A 25,184-nucleotide genomic window follows, 5' to 3' on the forward strand; every position below is an offset into this window, starting at 1 on the left:
CTGTATATATTTATTTCAAATATACTTATGATTTCTCTCTCTATTTCTTGCCAATCTTTATCTATTTTATTTTATAAAATACATGTTCTGAACGTTTAATTGGTTTTGGTCCATGTAGTTATTTATCTCGTAGAATTCTCATCGCTCGGACTTCATCCATTTTTTTTATGCGATCATTAACAAGTATTAACTGGAGAAATCTGAACAGTAACATTTTTTTACCCTTAAATCTCAAAAATTTTCAATTTCATAGTACCCCATAGCAATCAATATCCATGTGGTTACTCTGGTTGCTAGGTTCAATGTTGAATCAATAACTAGTGAATATATTTTAACAGTTCAGTAGGTGTGTCAAAAATGAATAGTAGTGAAGTGGAAGGTAAGACAAATTAAATAATCGTATTAATATCCAAAATTATTTTCTTGGTTTGGTTTTGTATACCTAAATGTTCCCGGTTTTGTGCTGTTAGTATTGTATCGGCGTACCTGCTTACTCACATCTGTATGCTCACTTTCCATAAGCAATATTTGTAGGTACTTATTTATACTTTGTTACTATTCTTCTTCTTTGTCATAATTAAGTAGCCATATATATTGGAATGTCTTCGAGACGGTTTTATGGTCACTCTCTGCCTGGAATACCAAGTTATGTTTTCCTAGTGAAATCGAAATATTTATCACCATTACATATTCATACAACAGCCCTTTCTCCAGTTTTAGACCCGTGTGTGTACTAGGTATAACCCTGCAACCTGCCAATCCCTGCCCCACCTCTCTCTTGGGCATATGCCAAGTTGGAATGGTACTTTAGGCCTGTATCTAAACTATATTCAAACCCAAGCTACCGACAGAATAAACAGAAGTCACCGCGTGGTATTCGAGTCTACATGTAACGAACACCTTGCTATTGGCCATAAGTTATGGAACCATCTTGGTCATGTCACTGATAACTTTAACATCTTAAAATATAATAACAAATAATGTAATCTAAATTGTAAAATATAACTTTTAACGGGTTTTTACCCTGATATTTAGTGGCTCAAAACATGTACACCTAGACACTGATGATGGAACATGGTTTCCGAAAACGTTTTGTCTTCATGACATAGCCCGTTTGGGTTTTTAATTTATATACCTTTTATAAAGGATTTTTACTTAAAAATTTTTTATCTCAATAAATGAGATCCTATATAAACCGAACGACTTTTAAATAAATTTCGTTGCCATTATCTTCTTTTCCACGCTTTTTTTTTGTTTATCAGAAACCATTTTAATATAGCGAAATACAGCATAAGAACTAATTCGTCAATATCCATATATAGCAATAGAAATGCGAACCGCAGCTAACTGTTCACGAACCACAATTATTTTTGGTGTTGACGTCTTGTTCGGGAACTAGTTTTGTCTAGAACCATAGGCTGTGGCATCTAGTCCAATCTGCAGCCATGTGTCTAGTGATATCAGTTTTGTTTTGTTGTTAAGAGTGGCTTTTATAGCCAATCCTGGAAAACTGAACAAGAAAAAGCTAGGTATCTGAGGCCGATATTAGAGATGGCGTATTGACGTCATAGGTGGGCTGCTAGCGAGATTCAGCACTGACAGGCATCATGCTTTGGGATATGCCGATGATCTGATAATCTAAGCCCACGGCAAATTTAATGGCACAGTCAAAGATATAATGCAACAGGCTCTATTTAGGGCTTAACATAATCTTCCAGGAGGCCAAAATCACGAACTTTACTCAGAAGGAAGAATTTCGAGGGATTGGGTCCTCTAAACCTACATAGTTCACATTTAAATCTGGTAAGAGAAGTGAAGTATTTTTGGGTAATATTAGCTTACTTGGAATCAGATATAATGAATATCCAAAAGAGAGCGGTGACTAAGTTAATGGTAGCCAGACGCACTTTGGAAAAATGTGGGGTTTAAAACAAGGTGGTATTTTGGATTTAAAATATGGTAATAAAACCAACAAGTACATCTACATCAGTGGAGTGGTCCCAAAGTGCAGTCAAAAAGTGCCATCTTCAAACTAAGCAAGGTGCAAAGACTGGCTTGCATTGGAATTACAAGGGCTATGAGGTTTACACCAAAGGCAGCTCTTTTACACATAGCTATAAGACAGGAGGAAAACTTATAGACTGCAAGAAAACTTAAGCAACGTATCGGTTAGATCAAGACATCGTAGCATCATAAATAAAATTAGGGAAACCGAATGGATGATGATTGCTGACCATATGGTACCCATTAATAGGCCTAAAGTACCTTTCCACGTAGACATTTGCCCACAAGAGGGATAGATCAGTCGAAACATTCGACCCAGACTGCAGATTATACCTGGTACACACGCGGGTCTAAAATTGCAGAAGGGTCGGGCGGAGGAATATTCAGTAGTGGTGAAAATTTAAACATTTCTGTTCCACTTGGAGAATATACCTCTGCATTCATGGCAGCGATTTTTTGTAATCTTCTGTACTAGAGAAAATATCATACGGGTTTTTGAACTAAAGTGGATTAATATATGAACAGATAGCTAAGCAGTCGTGGGGGCTGTTCTAAGACCTGGGGTGGACTTTAAGGTAGTATGGGAATGTCAATGAAATACATAAAGAAATCCGAAAAAGAATTAAATTATGAAAAGACCTATGGCAACAAGAATCCTGTTTAGAAATTGAGAAACGGGAGCAACGACGGGACAGCTTCCATTTGTATAAAAAACTAAAAGAATTAACAGGTACAAGCAGAATTTGCAGGCAAAATATATTATAAGACTCTGGTGGTAGAATTTTACGTGACATTAAAGAGCGCTGTACCGAATGGGAACATTACATAATAGAATTATTTAAAGATGACCAAAGAATCTACCAAGAAGTAACATCTAACCGACATGCTGACCAACCGATTCTAATCCCAGAGGTTCAGAAGGCCATCGACCAAGCGAAACGAAGGAAAGCTTCTGCTCCTGACTAAATACCTGCAGAATTGTTACAACTATTAAATGATGAGAACGTTGCGATTATCACCTCCTTCTTTAACAAGATATACAGCAGCGGTAAATTACCAGACAACTGGTTAGTATCAATATTTATAACCACTCCCAAGAAACGGAATGCCAGACAGTGTAGCGACTATCGACTTATCAGTTGAATGAGTCACACGCTCAAAATTTTTATGAAAGTATTGCATTGTCGCAAATATAAACTTTGTGAGGGGATAAGTGGTGATCAGTAGTTTGGTTTCCGAAACGGTATGGGCACTCGGGAGGCTCTTTTTTGCATGCGAATACTCTTACAAAAGAACATCGAGTTTAGGACAAATATTTACGTATGTTTTATAGATTTCTAAAAAGCCATTGATGAGTACCACATACACTACTATTTCAATGCTTGGTGTGTATTCCAGGTCACTGGGAAATACACGGCAATGAAAGAGCTGATGCACTTGCCAAAACAGCATAAGCTACAAAATATTTTGGTTCGGAACCGTCGTGCCAAAAAGCATCCGCGACCGGAAAAAGGCCTGGATCCGAAGGCAACATAACTTTCACTGGGAAAGCTCGGTACAACAGGCTTCCTTACTGGACATGCGCCAGCCTAGCTACACCTGCTTACAATGAGGCTGTTTCATGGAGACTTAGCTGCTGACTCTGCATGAACAAATGAATGATAAAAAATAAGCCAACTCGCTACAGTACAACCGGTTTATATCAGACGGCTTCCGTAAAAAAAGTCTGCGCTCAAATTGATTAACTCTAGGGAAAATTGTATGAAAGCTTTCTTTCTTGAAGCTGTTTTATGCGGTTTAATTACAAATTTTTCCAATGCGGGTTGACTCGTTAACTGTCTGTTTTGCCGCTACCAGCATATTGAATACAACATTTCTGTCATTTTGCTGGGAATAAACCACAATTTTACTTAATGAGTTTATTTGATTTCCAGTTCTCAAATTGTTGTCATTAAGAGACTTGCTGTCCCGCTTTTGGAAACATATTGCAGTATCCTTGTAGAGTGAATATACTGTGCACAATCTTGAATAACTCCTTCCTATTAATTCCAAATTCACCCACACAGCACTTTTTGCATTTTAATGTTTAATAAATTTATATCTTTCGTCAGAAAGATCTTTTCCAAGTCGTTTTCAGTTTCCTCTTTTGATTTCATCATAACAAAGCTACAATAAAGCATGACATGCAACCTGTCGAAGGTTCAAACCTCAAATGTGCGTAATACTGCTATCGCGCTCGATAAGTCCCGTAACATAAACTGCCAAAACATGCAAGGGACGGGGGAGCTTCCAATCGCGAATTGTCGTGAGTCACGCTCACGTTCACAAGAGAGGTTACGCATGCTCATGACGGGTCACGTCGTGAATGTCGTTATTTCACGTAACGCGCCCAACACTATTTTGAACTTTTTCCATGTTTCTATGCCCAAGGGCTTTGGGAAAACTAAAATTGGTAGCACATTACTAGCAAAACTAATGATTGTTATTTATTGTTTATTTGTTACAAGGTGTGCTACTACTTGCAAAATTCCAAAATCTACTACTATTTTAATTTCTTTTTTCTATTTTATTGGTATTATAAGATCTCATCTGGAATCTAGTCAGGCGTCGATATCAGCTTTATTGTTATATTACAGACAATAACTTCGCACACCTATAAAAATCTGCAATTTTTGATAATGATATACGATAAAAGTCCATTTATTTCTACCTCTGGTGTGGCATTATGTGTTTTATCATTGTTTCTATAGAAAGTCACCAATTCTATTTATATACGTTTAGTTTGTTGTTTCTACCCTTTGTAGTAAACAAAAATAGAATATATTTTTTAGTTCCCATTAACAACGATTTAGAAAGAAAAATAGCTGATGCATTTGAAGTATTTGATCATTCTCTAAGCAAAATGATAGATGTAAGATGTAATGTATACCCTTTTTAGTAAAAAAAAATAGAATATATTTTTTAGTTCCCATCAACAACGATTTAGAAAGAAAAATAGCTGATGCATTTGAAGTATTTGATCACTCTCAAAGCAAAATGATAGATGTAAGGGAAGTATCAACAGTTATCAGAGGGTTAGGTTGCTGTCCTTCTGAAGCAGAAGTCCAAGAAATTATTGTAGGACTAGAGGATCCTCAATATCCCGGAAGCGTACACTTGCTAAAATTTTTACAGTATGTGTCCCAACTAATCACAGAACACAAGTAAGTTTATAAGACGTTAATATATTGTTGGCCTTCTTTATTAGAGTCAATTGATATTTAGATATGAGCCAGCTTCACCAGAGGATCTTCTAGACGCTTTCCAAACTTTGGATACTAAAGGACTCGGTTATTTGACTAAAGAGGAAATTTCAACATACATGACTCAATTTGGGGAGCCATTTACTCAGGAAGAACTTGAAGAGATGTTAGAAATAGCGATAGATCCGCAAACGAAAACTGTACCCTACGAATATTATATAAATCAATTAATGGTGAGTAATAATCACACTATGATTTGGGTTTGTGCAGTGTTCTTAAGATTCTCTATCAGTCTGCTTAGAAAATAAACCAGCTTTAAATGGGAAAGGAAACATCAAGTGTATATATATATATATATATATATATATATATATATATATATATATATATATATATATATATATATAATAATTTTATTTTTAGACATTCATCCTTGGCTTACAATTATTTTATGTATTTTTCATACAAATCGCTTATTAAAATATCAAAAAAATATAAAATTATTGTTTTTCTGTGACCAAAATCCTGTGTTCGATTAGGCATTTTGTTTTATTCAATTATAGTTTAGAAAACACTACATTAGGATCTTTTGTTAACTGAGCAGTTGCTGCTTTGACGATGTCCTCGCTTTGGAGATTTAATTGATTGAGGAATTTCTGAAAAATACATTAAATGATTAAAATATGTATCACACTATGTGAATTTAATAAAATGCTTTTTGTTTTATAACGCATGTCCCTACAGTTTTCGGAAAAAAATAAATATGTATTTTCTAATTGTAAATTAAGTTTATTTTATTAACTAGATACAGTAAATTAAGTCTACATATTTACATATTATATTTTCGACCAAAATTTCGCAAAGACTTGGTTCTCCATACTCTGAATTAATCTCTGTTCCCGAGCAGAAGTTAAAACTCTTGGTGTTCCACTTTTGGGCAAATTAAGGCATGGTATACCATTTTTGCACTCTTTAATTGTCTGGCAAATCATTGTCACCGAAATATTTTGAGTACTAAAAATTCTTACAATATCGCGTTTTGGTGCATGTCCAATTAAACGATAAATACTTTGATAAATATTAAGTTTGTACATCTTAACGAACCGTATTTGTCAAAACTGATATTGTGTATATCGTTTAAGTTGTTTGCTAACTTTGGTTCCAATGACAACTTGATCCAATGCTTCCTACCAATAAAACTTTTAAATCTAAAATTTTCGGAAAACTTTAGGGACATACGTTATGATAATTATATCTTAACTATTTGTGTTATGTTGAATGAATATTAAGAAAAATTGGATAAAAAATACAAAACAAGGAACACCCTGATTAGAAATTGTAATGCACAAGCGAATGCTTTGATTTTCACTGCACAAGAAATGAAAGTAAAAATAGTAAGTGCTAAATAATAGGGGAAACAGAAGTACAAGAAAGATACATAGAATTCTAAAGGCAAAAGTTAAACGTAAAAATATATATAGTACTAAGTAGGTTATATTATTTGTCAGGAAAGAATAGTGAATCACTACTGCTCAATCCTTGAGCTTACAAGGAATTTATTACTGTTTATACGTGTAAATGATATCTTCAGTCTCCGCGCCATTTAAATACATACATACAGGGTGTTGCAAGATGTTTTAGCAGCCTATAATTCAGGAAGTAATGAATATTTTTATTTAAAATTGCGACTTAAAATACTATCAATTGATGTATACATGAGATATATGTTATGCTGTGACCTCAATACAGTGGAAAAAATTAATTGATCATGGGCGTGAAGGTTAGGTCAAACGAAAGACTTTTTATCTCAAATTCAACGGCGTACCACAATGAGGGTATTATTCTTAATAAATGCGCTAAATTTTCAATCTAATAGCGCATTTATCATCTCCAAATTAACCTGAAACCAGCATATTTTATAGTTTTTACAAATTCACAACAAAAGGAAGTTGTCTTTAATGTTTTATTTAAAACGTTTTTTGGCAACTATAAATGAACGCTAATGCCATTTTTTGTGTTCACTCACCAATACATTAATTGTAGTTTTAAAACAGAATTTTGAAATACCGTGAATTCATACAGTAGTAAAAATGCCTTTTCTATGCACACCTAATGAATGCGTAGATATGTTGTTGATTTATGGTGAATGTAGGAAAAATGCTCGCTATGCTCAAGCCTTAAAACGGAACGCTTTCCCGGGAGAAGAACACCGTCTTATGTAACTTTCACTATAGTTGAGGAGAAGATGTGGCAAGGTTTATTTTCGAACGGTAAACATAGAGATCATATTAAACCACCACAGACAGCAAAACTTGGTGAATGTTTTAGCATATGTAACGGTTAATCCACATGTGTCCGAAGGTCCATTGCTACAGAAACCGGAGTGTCTTCAACTACAGTTCAAAGGATTTTAAAAAAACCATTACCATCTATTGAAACTGTGTATGGTTCATGAATTGCGACTTACCGATTTAGATCGAAGACAAATCTTCATCGCCATAATGCAAAACACTCATGACTTTTTAACTAGAATTTTGTGGAGTGACGAAGTTCGTTTCCATAATAATGGGATTGTAAATCGCCATAACTCCCATTATTGATCAGTGAAAAATCCGCACTGGTTAAGGGAAACTCGCTTTCAAACTAGATGGGAATTTAATGTTTGGTAAGGGGTTATTTAATGGGCGTTTAATAGGCCCATATTTTTTGGGCCTACCCAAAAATGAGTTACCTTTGTTACTGGAGAATATTCCTTACGCGAAAGAGGCGTTTTGGTATGGCAACAATATGGCACACCCCCACATATTAGCGGTATTGTAATCAATTATCTTAATATCGGACCCGTCCGATAGCCTCCAAGATCGCTTGTGCTATCAGTCTTAGATTTTTTTTGTACGGGGCTATTTAAAAGGAATCGTTTATAACGAAGAACCTACAGATGTAGACGATTTAAAAACTAAAATTTGACAAGCGTGTACCCTGATTACGCCACAGCAGTTTGTACAGGTGAACTGCTTAGACGGTTTGACGCTTATGTTGACGCAGAAGGTCATTTTGAACACCTCTTTCCTTTCATCTCACCTTACCCCCTGATCCATTTAATTTTTTCTATTATAATGACATCAGAGCGCGCGTGATGACGTCACAGATCTCATGTATACATCAATTGTAGTATTATAGGTTCAATTGACAATTCTCAATTTTCAAATCAAAATATTCATTACTTCCTCAATTATAGGCCGTTAAAAAAAATTTGGAACACCTTTTGACGTTTGACCTTTTATTCGGAGAAACTGGTCTGCCCGTTTAAACCAGAATAAAGAAGTGTTAAAGATGAATTAGATTTGGTATCTTTGGTATAGGCTAAGATTACAGACATTTCATATTGTTTGAAGAATATCACATTTTTTCAAAAAATCTCTATTTCTATTCTAAAAAAATCATGAAGGGGTAGAAATAAGTCATCCCCAGAAAAACTTAGATGAAGACTACTTGTTATTTCCCAATCTGTAACCTAACCATGCACTGTTTGCCAGAACGCTTCAAAAGAGATTCAACGCGCAATAACAGCAATTTTCACCAGTCAGAGGAACACGACAATGGTTAACGTACCTAGGGATTTGCTACATAAGTACCGTTGCAGCACATTCACATTCCACTTCTGGTTGATTACCGTGACTGAGTAGCCTACTACTCTGCTTCATATACAGCTACATTAACATATTTATAGCGAAACGTCGAAATGAATCCACGAACGGATCGACCAAACAAGACAGGGGAAAACCAGGAAGGGATCATATTCATATTGTAGTGCTACAACCCTGGGTGCGTCTTGGCTGACTGTATAATCTTTTTCCAAAAACTCGGTCTTTCGTCAATCTGTTGTTCTGTGGAATATTATTTCTTTGAGACTTGAGTGGAAGTTGTCCCTCCACCACATTCTGGGACTCCCAGTTGGCCTTTTTCATGCAGTAACCTCATCCCAAACCAGTTTTACAAATTTTTCATTACTAAGTCTAGACTAAGATGGGCAGTTCGTGTCCTGCCCATCTAAGTCTCAAAATTAATCTCTTGGACAATAGCATTCTCAAGATGTTGTTATAAAGTTGTTTTAATTCTGTTTGTTCTCATTCCATATTGGTTTGTGGATACATTGGGATAAGGTCCCAAAATTTTTCTTTCAAAACGTCTGAGTTTTTCTTAGTTAGTTTCGGTCATTGTCCTTGTTTCGCATCTATATGTTATTACAGGTCTGACAATGGATTCGTAGATTTTAATTTTTGATGTCCTTGTTAAGCTTCTCGATTTTATAAGATTATCAAGAGCATACATAGATCGGTTTGCAGCTGGATTCTGCTTTTTATTTCTTCCGTGATATCATTATCAGCCGTAATTATTGCTCCTACATATTTGGAACATTTAACTCTTTCGAAGCTATGTTATCTCATCTCATCTCTTTTTTTTTTAATAAGAGATTAAAAAGTAGCGATGATAAAGCGTCACCTTTCTTCAGTCCGCTGTTTATGTCAAAACTGGTGGATAGTTTATTGTTCACTCGTACTTACGATATTTCAACATCCATAGAAACTTTGGTCATCTGAACGAGCTTCTTGAGCATTGAGAGCTCCGTCATCGCATTCCAGACTTGATTTTCTCCACGCTATCATGTCTGTCAGAAGTCTATAAAGATGTTATGCATCGGTCTGTTAAATTCATAGACATATAATACAATATAGACTGATCGTTGCAATACCAGCCCGTCCCCAAATGTGACAGAGAAAAGTGACGCAAAGCAGTCCCTGCATCTCTTTCTAATTTGACAGGTTTATCGACCACGTGACCTAATTGACCAATGAGAAGGTCACGTGGTCGATAAATGCGGACCATTACAGATATGCAGGGACTGCTTCGCGTCAGTTTTCTCTGTCGCACTGGGGGATCGCCACTGTATTGCAGCAGTCAGTCTATCTTGTATTATATGTCTATGGTTAAATTCCCAGCCTTTCTGTAGAAGTTATCTCAGTATAACAGTTGGTCGATTGTTGATCTGTTTGCCCTAAAACCAGCCTGGTATTCTCCTAAAATATTTTCAACCTAAGAGGATAATCTGCTAAGAAGGACATTTGAGAGGATTTTATTCGTCTGTAGTTAACTCATTTCGTTTTGTCGCCCTTTTTGTGTATGGGCACTTTGATGTTTTAGTTCCATCTTAGAATTTATTATTCTTGACATATTATGCGTTATTAGCTGGTATATTTGGTAATGTAGTGCTTCTCCTCCATACTTTAGAAATTCCACTGATATCTCATCACTCTCTGGTGCTTTGTGGTTTTTTAATTTGTTTAAGGCTTTTTGGGTTTCTTCAGAAAAGGGTTCCCTACTGGTATGTAAACAGGTAAATTTCTTCTTTATGCGATACCTAGAAATGTTTGGAAAGGTTTTTAAAGTCCCCGCCCATTGTGACGTCAGAATTTAGGTAGTCCATTACCGAAATCAACTACTGAATAGTGATACTTTAAAAACTGGATTATAAGGTATTATTAAAACCTCAACAACTGATTATATACAGATTCACAAGATTTAAAATATCTAAGGTATATACAAGTTTACTGAAAACTACAAAACGTTATGGATATTTTTCCAAACTGTAATTACAGAAAACTGAAGAAATTCAAACAAACAATAAAAAACTGGAAGCCAAATTTTATTTTGAGAACTTTCTGAAGAATAAGACAGATAAAAACAATGTGAACTAGGATTCGTTTTTTTTTTCATATTCTTAAAACCTTAGTTGTAAAATAGATATTATAAAATCTCACGACCACGCTCTTACCAGGAAAATTTTAACCTACTACTAAAACAGTCAATAATGGAACGAATTGAAACGAACTACAATATTTATGGACACAATTGTCAAAAGAGCAAATAACGTGAGAGAATATGAAAAAATTAAAAGTTTATAAACAAAGTAATCATTATCTGATTTTACATTATTCCTTTTCAGATTGACTAATTACGTTCAACTACCTGAAACTACAAGTGGGCAGAATATTGATGAAAATACTCACTATATGGTCAAGACTCTCCTGTACACTGTGATCCCTAGAAAATATCAAACTCTGCTTTGTTGCTTGCACAGCAACTGGGCTCTTCTTTGCAATATCTTCAGCTACGTCAATAGCACCTTGAATTAATCTATAACATAATAAAATATGTTAAAAAAAATGATAATTTATTTTGACCAATAAAAAATTATTTGATATTAAATGTTACTCACTCTCCTTGATTCCCAAATACTCTGGAAACTAAGCCACAAGTAAGAGCTTCATCGGCATGCATTTTTCTTGCTGTATAACATAATTCCCTTGTTAAACTATCAGAGCCTATTACTTTCGGTAATCTTTGCAGAGAACCAACGTCAGCTGCTAGACCCACTTCGACCTGGATAAAACAATAATGCCAATAAATAGCGATCGATTTGTTAATTAACAGTGAAAATTGTAAGTAGATGTTAAAACGTGAAAAAAAAAATATATTAACGTAAATAATCGTTTAAATATACACGAAGACTGAACATTAAATGCCATGATATTTTGAATTTCGTGGCAATGTCGCAACAAAGCGTTGTGTGGTTTACGGCATTGTATTGCGACTCAGTCCTAACTCTGCTAATTTTCCGATGCTCAAATGTTTCTATTTTTACGTAATATCTTTTTGTAATAAAACTTAAAAGAAAGACAATGTCAAAGAATAACAAGTTAATATTTGAGTTGTTCCTTGGGGAGTTGTCTGTCTCCCATCGGATGCGCCCCTAGGTGGTGGATAGGGGAACGCTCTAACCGGTCATAGGACCGGTGAGTAGTTGGGAAATACAAATACCAACCGCGAACCAAATCAGACTAAGGTATGGCAACCCTAACAGAAGAGTCTCTGGCCCTTTAGGTTGGAGGTTGAGCTAGAGGCTGACAACCTCTTCCTATAAAAAAACATATGTTACGGAACGTCAGGAACTATTAGCTGGGCGGAACTCACGACGACGACGACTCTACAAAGGAAAAATGGAATTAAGATTAGGAACATGGAATACCCGAACCCTGGACCGAACTGGACTCACATCTTTACTAGACATAGTGAACACGTACAAAGTAGATGTTTAAGCACTGCAGAAAATGCGGTGGACGGGAACTGGCACTCTTGACAAGAGAACCCATTCCATATATTACAACTGCAATGAAAGCCAACACATAAATGGGGTGGGATTTATTGTACACCAAAGAACAAAAGGCCTTATTATTGACTTAAAGCATACAGTCAAAGAATGTGCTATTTGCGCTTAAAAAGGAAATTTTTTAATTACAGTTTGATCAATGCACATGCCCCAACTGATGACAAACCAGAGGAAATAAAAGAACTGTTCTTCGAAGACCTAGAGCAAGCCTACATGAGATATCCCAGAAATGACATTAAGATTGTATTAGGTGACATGAATGCAAGAATAGGACGAGAGCGAGTTTTCATGCCCACGATAGGAAAGCATAACCTACACAACATCAGTAGCGATAATGGATTACGACTAATAAACTTAGCAGCAGCACTCAATATAACAGTCGCTAGCACATATTTTTAACACAAGAATATACACAAGGTAACCTGGACCTCTCCTGATGGAAAAACAACGAGTCAGATTGATCACATCTTAATAGATTCAAGGCATGGAACAGACGTAATAAACTGCAGAAATTATAGAGGCGCAAATATAGACTCAGATCATTGATCCTTAACACTGAAAATAATACTACCGCAGAGATAAAACCACAGAATTTGCACGGCCTACAGATGCTATTTTGTGCTCAATCTCCTCCTTAAATCCACAATTATATTGAGAAATACAAAAATAAAACTCTACAAAACAATAATAAGCCCAGTCGTAACATTTGGTTCTCAGACCTGGACTCTAACAAAAAATAATAAAAACATGTTAGGATGTTTCGAAAGAAAAGTACTAAGGCGAATCTATGGAGCAGAGAATGACAATGGAGTGGAAAGGACGATACAACTTCGAACTTTCTAGAATATACCAGGAACCTGATATCGTAAAACATATTAAAATAGGACATCTGTGATGGATAGGGTATGTAATGCGGATGGAACAAAATGACCCAGCTTGAAAAACGCTCCTTGATAGACCCATTGGTCAGACAAGAAGAGGAAGACCCAGAACAAGGTTCCTTGATAACATCGATGAAGATATAAAATATGGGAATACGTGCTTGGCGGAGAAAGGCGATGAATAGGGACGACTGGAGAGAAATGCTTGCGGAGGCTAGGACCCACACAGGGTTGTAAAGCCAGAATGATGACGATGATGATATCTGAGTTGTTCATGGTGTTGTGGTTGGTTTAGCCTTAACAAAGGGCAGATGGCATTAACAAAAAAAAAACAAGTTCAGGACGTCCATTGACTAGATTGATAAAAGATATGTTCAAAGAGTAATTTCTTGTTGTCAACCAACGTCTAACCATTCGTGGTATGATAGTTTGCTCCGAGACAACAAAGGTTCAATCGTCACAACAAAAGTAAACTCCGACACCCCAAAAAAGCACGATAGGTGGAATCGAACGTCCGTCCGTCATGATTGTTTTTTTTTTCACTACTACAAATTCTTTCCAAGAGTCAACAATTAATTGTTTTGGTTTCCTTTCTGGTAAAATTGCCGAGAGGCTCTGCGAAGGAAGATATCTAAGCTGTGGTGAAATGAAAACTGGGTGCTGCACACCAGTTTATTCTGCGATTCTTTTGTCTTCGAATCTCAAGAGATATTGTAAAGTACCCAGGTTTTACTCTATTGAAAATATGAAAAGAAACCACCGGGGGAGCCAAACAGTTTTCCACGTGAACAGTTCTAAGGGTCCTTCCAACAGGGGAGATGATATTGTGATATTGGGGAGAGTTTATACATCGCCAAATACTTTGAATACTTCAGTCGTCAAGAGACGGAAATGTCACTGAACCTTTAAAAATCATACGAAAAATCCGAAGTTTGCTAAGAATGTCCATTTTGGGACCCCAAAAAAGATGCAAAAAAGTTTGCCAGTCCTACCACGGACTTCCCCCTAAAATCTTCCCTCATAAGGGGAAAATGGAAAAAACAGATTTACCAAGAATATGTACACCGCAGAAAAAAATATTTCAACTAAAAAATGTGTTAATAAAACATTATGTTGAAAATTATCTCAGCTATATTTCTTGTTTGACAAAATTAAAATTTTTTTCTAAGGCGCACACATTCTTGGTCAAATGATGTTTTCTGTTTTACCTCACCTCCAAGGAGGGATTTTAGGGGAAAGCCCGAGGATAGAAGTGGCAAACCTTTTTGCATCTTTTTAGGGGTTAAAAAATTGATATTCTAAGCAAAATTCAGGTTGCTCGTCCCGTTTTTAATACAGGGTGCGCCAAACCTCTAGTTTTCTTTTGTTACGGCTAAACTATAGAGTATATAAAAAATGTTCAAAACAAAATTGATGTATATCAAACACTTCTATAATTTAAAATATTTTCGATTAGACAGGGTCAGTCAGAAGAACGGAATAAACCACATTTGTATTTTTTAATAGAACACCCTGTACATTAAAGCATCTTTAAATATATTTTTTTAAATTATAAAAAGTTTATACAAGGTTTTATAGATCTAAAGTTAATAATTTTTGGAATATTTACACTTTTATTGGGAAAATGGTAAGATTTACAATGGCTGTGGATTAGTTTTCCAAGGTAATAAAAATGTAAATGATATGTCAAACCTTTTTCAGTGTAATGTCATTTTTAAAAGTGTAATATCATTTTCAACTACAAAATTTTCTCATTTTTTATGGAATACCCTATATATTAATAATGTATTTTGTAGAAAATGTTCTTTTGGTATAAGGTTGTGACTTTGGTATAAGAGACTTAAAAATAAATGATAATCTGTATTGGAATCAGTACGCGGTGCTCCGAATAGATGGAGAATATACCGATCAGGTCAAAATCTTAAGGGGAGTGAGACAGGGGTGCATAATTTCACCACTGATATTCAATCTGTACTCGGAGCACATTTTTGAAGAGGCTCTAAAAGATATTGATGAAGGCATCTTAATAAATGGAGCCAAGCTCAATAACCTGCGGTATGCATATGATACAATAGTGTTTTCCAATACCATAGAAGGACTGCAAAACTAAATGAAAAAAATAACGGAAACAAGTAGAACATATGGACTGGATATAAACACCACCAAAACCAAGCTAATGATCATCAGCAAGGGAAAATAACTGGAGCAAATCTGTATGAGAACCAAATGAGAATTGAACGTGTCTCACAGTACAACTACTTGGGAACTATAATCAATGAGTCGTGGGACAATACCCAAGAGATTAAATGTCGCATCGGAAATCGCATCGGTTACGTGTAGTCAGTGCTTCTGTACGTAGTAGAAACGTGGACATTGAAGGCGGGAAGTCTATCAAAACTTCAGGCTTTTGAGCTATGGTCATACAGAAGGATCCTGAAGATACCATGTACAGACAAAGTCACCAATGATGAAGTACTGCGGAGGATGAACACAACCGCAGATTTGGTCAACATCGTGAAGAGCCGTAAGCTGCAGTAGTTGGGACGTATAATGAGAAATCAAGGCAAACACGAGCTACTCCAATGCATTTTGCAAAAATTGAAGGAAAAAGGGAACCAGGACGAAGAAGAATATCCTGGCTTGCTAACTGAGAGCATGGTATAGAAAGACCTCAACACAGCTATTCCGTATAGCAACCAACAAAGTCATCATAGCCAGAATGATCGTCATCGTTCGGAACGGACAGGCACCCTAAGAAGAAGATATAATTACGCTGTTAACACTTGTCTTCAAGTTATTTGTTAACTGTCTAGAAAACACAGAAAACACTACAAAATATCAAATTTCTGTGAACCATTTATTTAAATTATTACCTTTCAAAAGAGAAATATAATTGATTTATAGGGATGCACTTGCCCCACTAACCTACGGACCAAGAGGGTTTGTGCCTATCCCATACAAAGGGAACACAGATCGAAACGAGACATCGTACTGTAAATATTTCTAGTTTATCGAAGACGCAATCGTTTTTTTGCACCTCGGCTTGCCGCCTTCAGTTTTCTACTCACCAAGGGGCTCAGCCCCTTGTTTTTACTCCTCTTTATTTTACTTCGCTAGCTGCATTTAATACACCATACTCAAACGGTAAGTGATTTTTCTTTGTACAGATAACATTAATAAGTTAAGCCAGGTATTTTCGTGATTTTTCAATTAATTTCTAATTTATTCACAATCAAAATATTGCATTTTTTTCGTTATTATTCTAATCATTTAACCAGCGACCTCAATAAGTTTTACAAAACAATTTTAAGCATGTAAATTTTACCTTCTACCTAGAAAACTATAGGCCAATCAGCTTATTGAACCACATCTATAAAATGTTTACCCGAATAATTACGACAAGACTAGAGAAAAAGTTAGATTTCTACCAGTCCCGAGAACAAGCTGGCTTCCGCTCAAAATTCGGAACAAACGATCACCTGCAAATAGTAAAGACCTTAATAGAAAAGTTGCTAGAATATAACAGACCACTGGTACTTATCTTCGTAGACTTTCACAAAGCCTTCGACACTGTGGAATTAGACAGCATTATAACTGCTCTGAACAATAGTAGAATAGATTACCGGCTCACAAAGCTAGTACAAACATTATACCAAAACGCCACAATGCGTGTAAAACTACATGATACCACCAGAGAAATTCATATCAAGCGAGGTGTGAGACAGGGCGACACTCTCTCACCTAAATTATTTATAACGGTCCTCGAATACGCCTTTAAAATGCTAGAGTGGGAAAATAGAGGAATAAAAATAGATGGAGAAATGCTCAATCATCTGCGTTTTGCCGACGACATACTACTTATTACCGAAGATCTGGGTGAAGCACCACAAATGGTACAAGAATTAGAAAACGTATCTTCAACAAATTCTAGCATATGCAGACGACGTGGACATTATAACAAGAACTAGGGCGAGAACTGCGGAAATCCTAACCGAGCTAGTAGCAGCAGCAGAACGAATGGGGTTACAGATAAATCAAAATAAAACCAAATTCATGGCGACTAACACAAACACAAGAGCTTGAAATGTTGACACAAATTTAATCATCAATGACCAAAACTTCGAAGCAGTCAAAGAGTTCATATATCTAGGGACATCGGTTAACCCCAATAATAACACATCTGAGGAAATAAAAAGACGAATAATAATTGCAAACAGGTGTTATCATGGTCTATCAAAGTACTTAGCTAACAAACTCTGTCTGTCTCAAAAAAACTCGTATAAGGCTGTATAGAACACTGATAGTCCCCGTTCTCACATATGGATCAGAGGCATGGACGCTAACGAAAACAGATGAATCCGCTCTATCCATTTTTGAAAGAAAGGTGCTACGCAAGATATTCGGAGCGGTCTGTGAGAACGGAATATGGAGGCGTAGATATAACTTTGAACTGCAGAATATCTGCAAGCATACGTTTGGTGGTAAAGATATTACCACTATAATTAAGCGAAACCGCCTGCAGTGGGCAGGACATGTAGCCCGGGCCCCTGAGTCAAACATGATAAAAAAGATTCTAACAACGCAACCCGTGGGAATGAAAAGACGGGGTAGACCAAAGCTGAGGTGGACGGACGGGGTAACACAAGATGCCGAGAAGATCGGAGTCGGCAACTGGAAAATGCAAGCGAGGGACAGAATAGAATGGCGTAGAAAGCTTGAGAAGGTCGAGGCCCTCTAAGGGCTGTAGCACCAATATGATGATGATGATGATCTTCAACAATAGGTCTAAAAATGAACATCAGTAAGACCAAATTTGTGACAAATTTAGTTGCCAGCGAACACCTAATAATAATAGTCTCCCGTTTTATACCGCTTCGCGGCTTTGGGAGTATAGCAGGGTAGTCTGATATATCTAGGGCCTACGGTATACAAGGAAGGTAACATGGCCAGTGCTACGCTTCAACCGCCTATTATTACCCCTGGTTTTACCCAAGGTACTCATTTTTATTCAGGCTGAGTCGACCTGGGGCCTTTAGACATTTTTAAAAATGTCTAGTTGTTCTTTGCCGGCGGTAGGATTCGAACTCCGGACCACCGGCGTGCGAGCCAAGCATCCTACCGCTTGCGCTACGCAGGCAGCGAACACCTAATTATCCAAAATCAAGTGGTAGAATTGACAGAAAAGTACATATATATTGGTCATGAAATCAGAATAGGCAAGGACAACCAGATCTGCGAATTTCAACGACGAATAACACTTGCTTGGGCGGCGTATGGTTCACTAAGAGACATCTTTAAGAGCAACATCCCAATAGCTATGAAACGGAAGACATCTGACCAATGCGTTCTTCCTGTTATGACATACGGAGCAGAAACACTCACGCTAACAAAAACAACAGCACTAAAAATGCGGGTGGCACAAAGGCGCATGTAAAGATCAATTCTCGGTGTGACAAAAAAAAGACAAAATAAGGAATCAAGACTTAAGGAGAAGAACAGGTATCAGTGATGTCGTCGAACGTATAGCCAAGCTGAAATGGAATTGGGCAGGTCACATAGCGAGACTGAAAGACACAAGATGGACCAGAAAACTAATTGACTGGCGCCCACGAAAAGACAAACGCAGCAGAGGACGACCACCAACACGCTGGATGGACGACATTAGACGAATATTCAAGAAATGGCAACAAGAAACACAGAACCGTGAAGAGTGGCGAAAAATGGGAGAGACCTATGTCCAGCAGTGGACAGAAGAGGTTGCATGATGATGATGATGAAATTTTACCTTCTAAAAATTCAGAAAACACTAATGTTTATTATTATTATTATTATTATTAACAATATTTACTATTGCCACTTACTTCCTTAACTTGAAAATACGCATCTTTTGTGCAATACCGAATATCAGCTGCAGTAATTAAGTCTACACCCGCTCCTATACAGGCAGAATGAATAGCGGCCAATACGGGTTTCTTGCACAGTTCTAAAGAGCTCATACTTTCTTGATACAGCTGGATGATCTTGGAGAGTACTTTGGCTTTGCGAGTTGGATCATCGTGTTGTCCAGCTTCAGCTCCCTGTTGCAAAAAACTAGTTAAATCGATTCCTAAAACAGAGGAACGTCAGCAATAAAAGATATGTTTATCAAAATGAAAATAATTTATATTTCAATGTCGTACTTAAATTCAGAATCACAGTATTTACATTTTCCATTAATTTTTAATGTTTTCCTAAGTAGATTAGTCGTTATCACCAATATTATAATTTGCTTATTATGTCTGTATTTCCATTATAAAAACCCCAGCGCCACCTATACAATAATTTTATTAATATAATGATATGTCATATATTTCACTGGTTTATTATAAAGAAATATTTATTAAATAAATATCTTTTATTTAATAAAGAAATAACGTTGTTTGTAAAGAAATAAATGCCTTGGAAAATTTATAAAATAATATGTACTGTCTTTAAATTATTTTAAATTCGTTGTAATTTCTTCTTATACCTTTTATCTTATCTGTTAACCAGTATGGGCGGCTGCCCATTCTTCTTCCCCTTGGGCAACATTTCTCTGCTAGGTCCTTAATTTTTTCATATCCAGTTTCATATATATTTAGGTATTACCCCATTCCCTGTAATTCTTCATTTAGTTTTTTCTTGTCAATGAATTTGATTAGTCTCCCGCTCCTGGGTTTTTTGTGTGTTTTTCCTTACTTTGTATAGGATATATTTATATGTGAAGATTTCCCTTTCTTCTATTTTTCTTTTAATCTGGATCGTTGCCATCGTTACGTCGATGTGCGTTTGGCTCTCTCCTCTTTAGAATATTGGCTTTCCGTTATTTAATATGACCAAGTTCATAGCTTAAATTACTTCAACCCATGTAACTCTTTTATCTTTGCCGGTGCTCTCCAAAGTATTGATTTTGCATTGAGGTCTCCTGCTATTAGTAGATAACTTTCCCGGCTATATGGTTCGCTATATCGTCAACTGTGTTTTGATATTCACACAAGGTGATGTTTGGGGAGGTCTAGTTAAGTTGAGGAGGTCTAGCACAAAGATTCCAAGGTCTAAAATGGGGAATCCTTCTTTACTTTAACATGCCCTTATCCCCAGTTCTTTATTTCTTACGAAGATGGTTACATCTTGTCTCTTGTCTAAAAATCAATAATTTTTGGTCGCTTTTTTAGTACACACTAAAATTCTTAATTATTTAAAAGTAGGTAGCTAGATGTTTGTATTATTTAAAACTGCTTAAAATGCGTATTAAAAAATATATATTAAGATAGTGCCGGAGATTAATGTATTAATTATTTATCGTATGGCATACAATAAGAACACATATTTAAAAAACAATATAAAACATTACATGGAGTATTACAAACGAACATCTAATGCATTAATATAGTCTAAAACATTTTCGGTCACATTCAGGAACTCGTCAAAAACTCCAGGGAACCGCCTTCGGGGGCATTCTTTAACAATGTGACGGACGGTCTGTCGTTGCGCACCACAGTCACACTCCGGAGTAAGGGCTTTTCCCCATTTATGTAAGCTGTCAGCACATCTACCGCTTCTTGTTCTTATTCTGTTCAGCGTTGTCTATGTACTCCGGGTCAGTTCAAAGCCTGGCGGTTTCTGATCGATACAGGCCATTTTGCTGTGCTTCCTGTGGTGAGTCGCGCTCCCATTGTCTTCTCCAAGCGTTGGTGAGGTCGAAATGTTCCTGATGTAAGGAGGTGGCCCTTAACATGACAGGATATCTGGAGCGCAGTCTGTTCATTTCGATATCACGCCTATCATGGTGGATGGGTAGTTGATGGTTAGACTGGAGTTTTCGATATTCTCTGAGAAGGGAGTGATTTCTTCGTAGTTTCGGCGGTGGAATGTGACTCAGGATGGGAAGCCAATAGTTGGGTGTTGGTCTAATTGTACCTGAAATCATTCGCATTGTCTGTCATTAAAGTTCTGTCAAGAGTCACTCCAAGATATTTTGGTGTTGAGTTATGAGTTAGTAGTCTGTCTTCAAAGTGAACGGACAGTTTTTTGTTGGCTTGGGCATTATTTAGATGGAAACAGCACACTTCGGTTTTCGTCGCATTAGGCAGTAGCCTCCATTTGCGAAAGTATTCTCCCATAATGGCAAGGTCATCCGTTAGTATTGTTTCTGTAACTGCCATGTTATTATGTCTTGCTGCAATGGCCCAGTCGTCAGCGTAGCCAAATTTCGGCGAATTTGTCCTAGGTAGGTCCGCGATGTATAAATTGAACAGTAAGGGTGCCAAAACAGATCCCTGTGGCAGTCCATTGCTGAGCTTCATTTGGACACTTTTTGTGTTGCCCATTGTGACTTGGAAAGGTCTGTCGGTGAGCATGCTATCAATGAGTCTAGTTATCTTTTGACACGGGATGGCACGGATTAGTTTGCAGATTAGTCCTTGTCTCCAGACGGAGACAAGGACTAATGTATTAAGATCATTTATTAATTGTTATTTAGTAAACTTCTTAGTTATGGAGGGGAAAAATTCAGTCTACAGCATTATTCCCCATTCAGCCCAAGAGCTGATCGTGCATGAAGAGCCATACCACCTTTTCATCATAGGGAGATTCCCCATGTTCGATCATGGTAGCAATTCTGTGGGGCAAGTTTGATCCAGTGGAAGCTAAGTCAGGATATTGGGCGATAAAAAGGATTCATTACCTCTTGGTGGCATCTTTCAAGGCACAGTGTGAAAAGGTCTATAAGGCTAGAAGTCTTACATATCAACAAGACTACAATACAATACTAATTATCCTCTAAGCTGAAATTACATGAATAATCAGAACCGTCATAAGAAAATTATTATTGGTTATATAGAGTCTTCTATGAATTTATACAAAACCCACAGTATTTTTAATCTTAATAGCAATATTGGTAGCATTTCTTTAGTTGTCTGTAGTTATTGTTGTTCAAAAGGTGCTGATCTTAAACATTTTTCATATTAGGTAAATGTTTATATGTACTTAGTAGCATTTAAATCATAGTTATATGGCGAAAATCGAAGTACTTTCAAACTACTGCCTTTAGCTATTAGTAACAGGTAGGTGCTAAGCTCCTAAAAGTTAATTTTTTCATGTCATTTATAAAATAGTATAATATATCTTTTTTGGTTAACAATTTGCTAACATAAGCTTTTCTCCATAACAAGTTGATGGAATTTCTTTTGATATTGCTGATGATGAATGATCAGTGGCATTTTTTATAGAGGTTTGGAATTATTTGTATAAAATGGATTTATTTGAGTTATTTTTATAAAATATTGTTCAAAGACGTCTGCAATAATTTCCTTATCTAATAAGATTTGTCTTCTAGTTACCTTTCATATAGAGAAACATTTCCTTTTTCCTATACCTAAGAAGCTTATACTTAAATAGAAGATTCACTGACTGACGGCACATTCAGACACTATTTTGAGCAACAGCAAATGACCTTCGATGTACAACAGCCTTATACACATTTAACACTACAATCTTTATTTGTAAATTAAGCACACCCTTACACTTTGCTGAGATGTAAACATTAAAGATATTTAGACAATATATCAACGGTAAATGACGTCTCAAAATAATCACTTCGTCTTTACGAAGACAATTTATCGATAGGCAAAAATCATTTTATCTTCTGCACAAATACTACTAAGGTCTAAAATTATTTATATAACACATAAAAAAAAACATATAAGAACAGAAAATAAAAAGCCATTACTTGGGATGTTTTACTGTAAAGGGTAAATTAAGAACAAGTTAAAATTTAGAAATATCGAGAGAACAGAAATAGAGGAAAATAGAAAACTGAAAATAGAGATAACAAAGCATATCATAAAATTTTAAATATCTACCATGACAATAATAATATTGGTAGATCTAGCAAAGAACAGTCAACAGACATCCAATACTTTTCTTTTTTCAATATTTAATATATCAATCTTTGCCCAAACACTTCAGATTTTGTGAAAAATTAAAATAATTTGCAATTTTTGAGAACATACTTAAAGAAAGATCAATTTAGTTGAATATTTTTAATATATCAAAAATACATTACCACTAGTAAACAATTTTCCTTCTCCTGATAGAACAACAGCTCTGCAATTTTCATCATCACTTATTTTTTGAAAGCAGTCTTTAATGTCTCTGTAAAAAAATTCTATTAAATACAGTAATATGCCCTAAACATGAGAAGGAAAATAATGTAAGGTAATTATGGAGAAACCCCGGGCCCAACACTATCAATTTTTTAATTTCTAATTGAACTGAGCTGCCACTGTGTTTAGGATGGTGTGTAAAACCGTCAGTTGTGGCTACGCTAGTATTAGTTAACACTAAAACATGAGTCAGAACTATAAACAAATAGAAGATGAACAATGAGCCAATTAGATACAGTAGAACCAGTTATAAAAACAAACCGCTTCAGAAACAAAAACTATGAAGGAATATCTTAATTTAATTCAATAGAAATGCCAGCATCAAAGCAGGAACTATAATATATATATATAGCGAAATATTGGTGAGAAATTAAATGGAATAAACTGATACGATGTAGTATTGAGCGATCTGGCACAACTGTGTAATTTAACCAAAGGATTTGCTGAGTATCTAGTTTTAACAAGCTAAAAAGAATTAAAAATTCTCACAAGTTATAGGATATTAGAACTATACAGCGCTGCTATTTTCTTTATTATTAAAGTATAAAATAAAATTTAATTTTAATACTTACAGCCACATTTCATGATTAAATGCATTTCTCTTCTCTGGCCTATTTAACTTAACATGATATACAAATTCTTTGGGTACGCTTACAGCTAATGTTTTAAAAGCCAGTGAAGACATTTTAGAGGTACCTAAAAGTGAACAAAGTGAATCTAATTATTACACCTATAATTCAGACATTATTACCTATGAGGTTAATTAAATTTGCTGATTTGCTCAGCACTCCATTCATAGTGCTTTTATGAAATTTTCAAACACTCGCGGTAAACTTAAAACTGAAAAATACTTTATAATTTTATTTATAATATCAAGTTGTTGACTCAATTTGGTTTCTTCCCAAGTTCAAGTACTTTCTTATTTCCATAGATCAAAAATCAAAATATCAAAGTCCAAAAGCCACTCAGCCACAAACTATAATAATACACATACACACTCTGATAAACTATAATAGTAGGCAACACATAATTTGATTTCAGTTTCACTTAGAATTACGAATTACTGAAGATTCTCTGCTAGGGATTAGGTTTGGACGAAAAATGATTTGGTAAAATGGTTTATGGTGTTTGTTTTCGAAAGACAGCGTGTTAAAATTGAAAATTAACAAAACTTATTAGCCACACTTTCAGCCAATGCGTGATCGAAAAGTAATCCCAAAACGCATTCTTAAATATTTTTCGTTTTGCATTAATTTTGTGGTAAAGATCAAAACAGTTACAGTTGTAAGTAGTGGGGGTAGTAAAATTTGGATCATAATTTATATATTTTTATATACCTATTTAGTAAGGTTAGTCCAGTAAGGATTTGATCTCTAAAAACGAGACGACCAAGTTGAATTTAGCTGAGAATGTCAATTTTGAAAAAAGTTTGCCACTAGTACCCCCGGCTTCCCCCTAAATCCCCCACCACCGTATGGCAGGAAAAGCGGAAAACATCGATTTACCAAAAGTCTCTGTTCACCGTAGAAACAAATGTTTCAAATAATGAATGTAGCTGAGATAATTTTAAACAAAAATATTTATTAGCACGTTTTGTGTAAAATTGACCCTTTTCCCAGAAACAACGCTTGAAGCTACCGACAAT

At 35.7% G+C, this 25,184-nt stretch overlaps 2 protein-coding genes across 2 annotated transcripts; one reads left to right on the forward strand and one right to left on the reverse strand.

Moving 5' to 3' along the window:
- Positions 1 to 356: 356 nt before the first annotated feature.
- LOC140434781 (dynein regulatory complex protein 8-like) lies at positions 357 to 11,385 on the forward strand. The gene is made up of 4 exons (XM_072523287.1): positions 357 to 379; positions 4,970 to 5,207; positions 5,269 to 5,479; positions 11,251 to 11,385. The coding sequence occupies exons 1-4, from the start codon at positions 358 to 360 to the stop codon at positions 11,257 to 11,259; spliced, it is 480 nt and encodes a 159-aa protein (XP_072379388.1). The 5' UTR covers position 357; the 3' UTR covers positions 11,260 to 11,385.
- Positions 5,644 to 24,508, reverse strand: LOC140434780 (delta(3,5)-Delta(2,4)-dienoyl-CoA isomerase, mitochondrial). The gene is made up of 7 exons (XM_072523286.1): positions 24,291 to 24,508; positions 24,112 to 24,235; positions 23,440 to 23,528; positions 19,217 to 19,461; positions 11,524 to 11,687; positions 11,315 to 11,441; positions 5,644 to 5,902 (listed from the first exon to the last, which is right to left on the reverse strand). The coding sequence occupies exons 1-7, from the start codon at positions 24,334 to 24,336 to the stop codon at positions 5,804 to 5,806; spliced, it is 894 nt and encodes a 297-aa protein (XP_072379387.1). The 5' UTR covers positions 24,337 to 24,508; the 3' UTR covers positions 5,644 to 5,803.
- Between the last annotated feature and the right edge of the window lie 676 nt (positions 24,509 to 25,184).

This window comes from Diabrotica undecimpunctata, chromosome 2 (genome assembly GCF_040954645.1).
Source record: "Diabrotica undecimpunctata isolate CICGRU chromosome 2, icDiaUnde3, whole genome shotgun sequence".
NCBI lineage: Eukaryota > Metazoa > Arthropoda > Insecta > Coleoptera > Chrysomelidae > Diabrotica > Diabrotica undecimpunctata.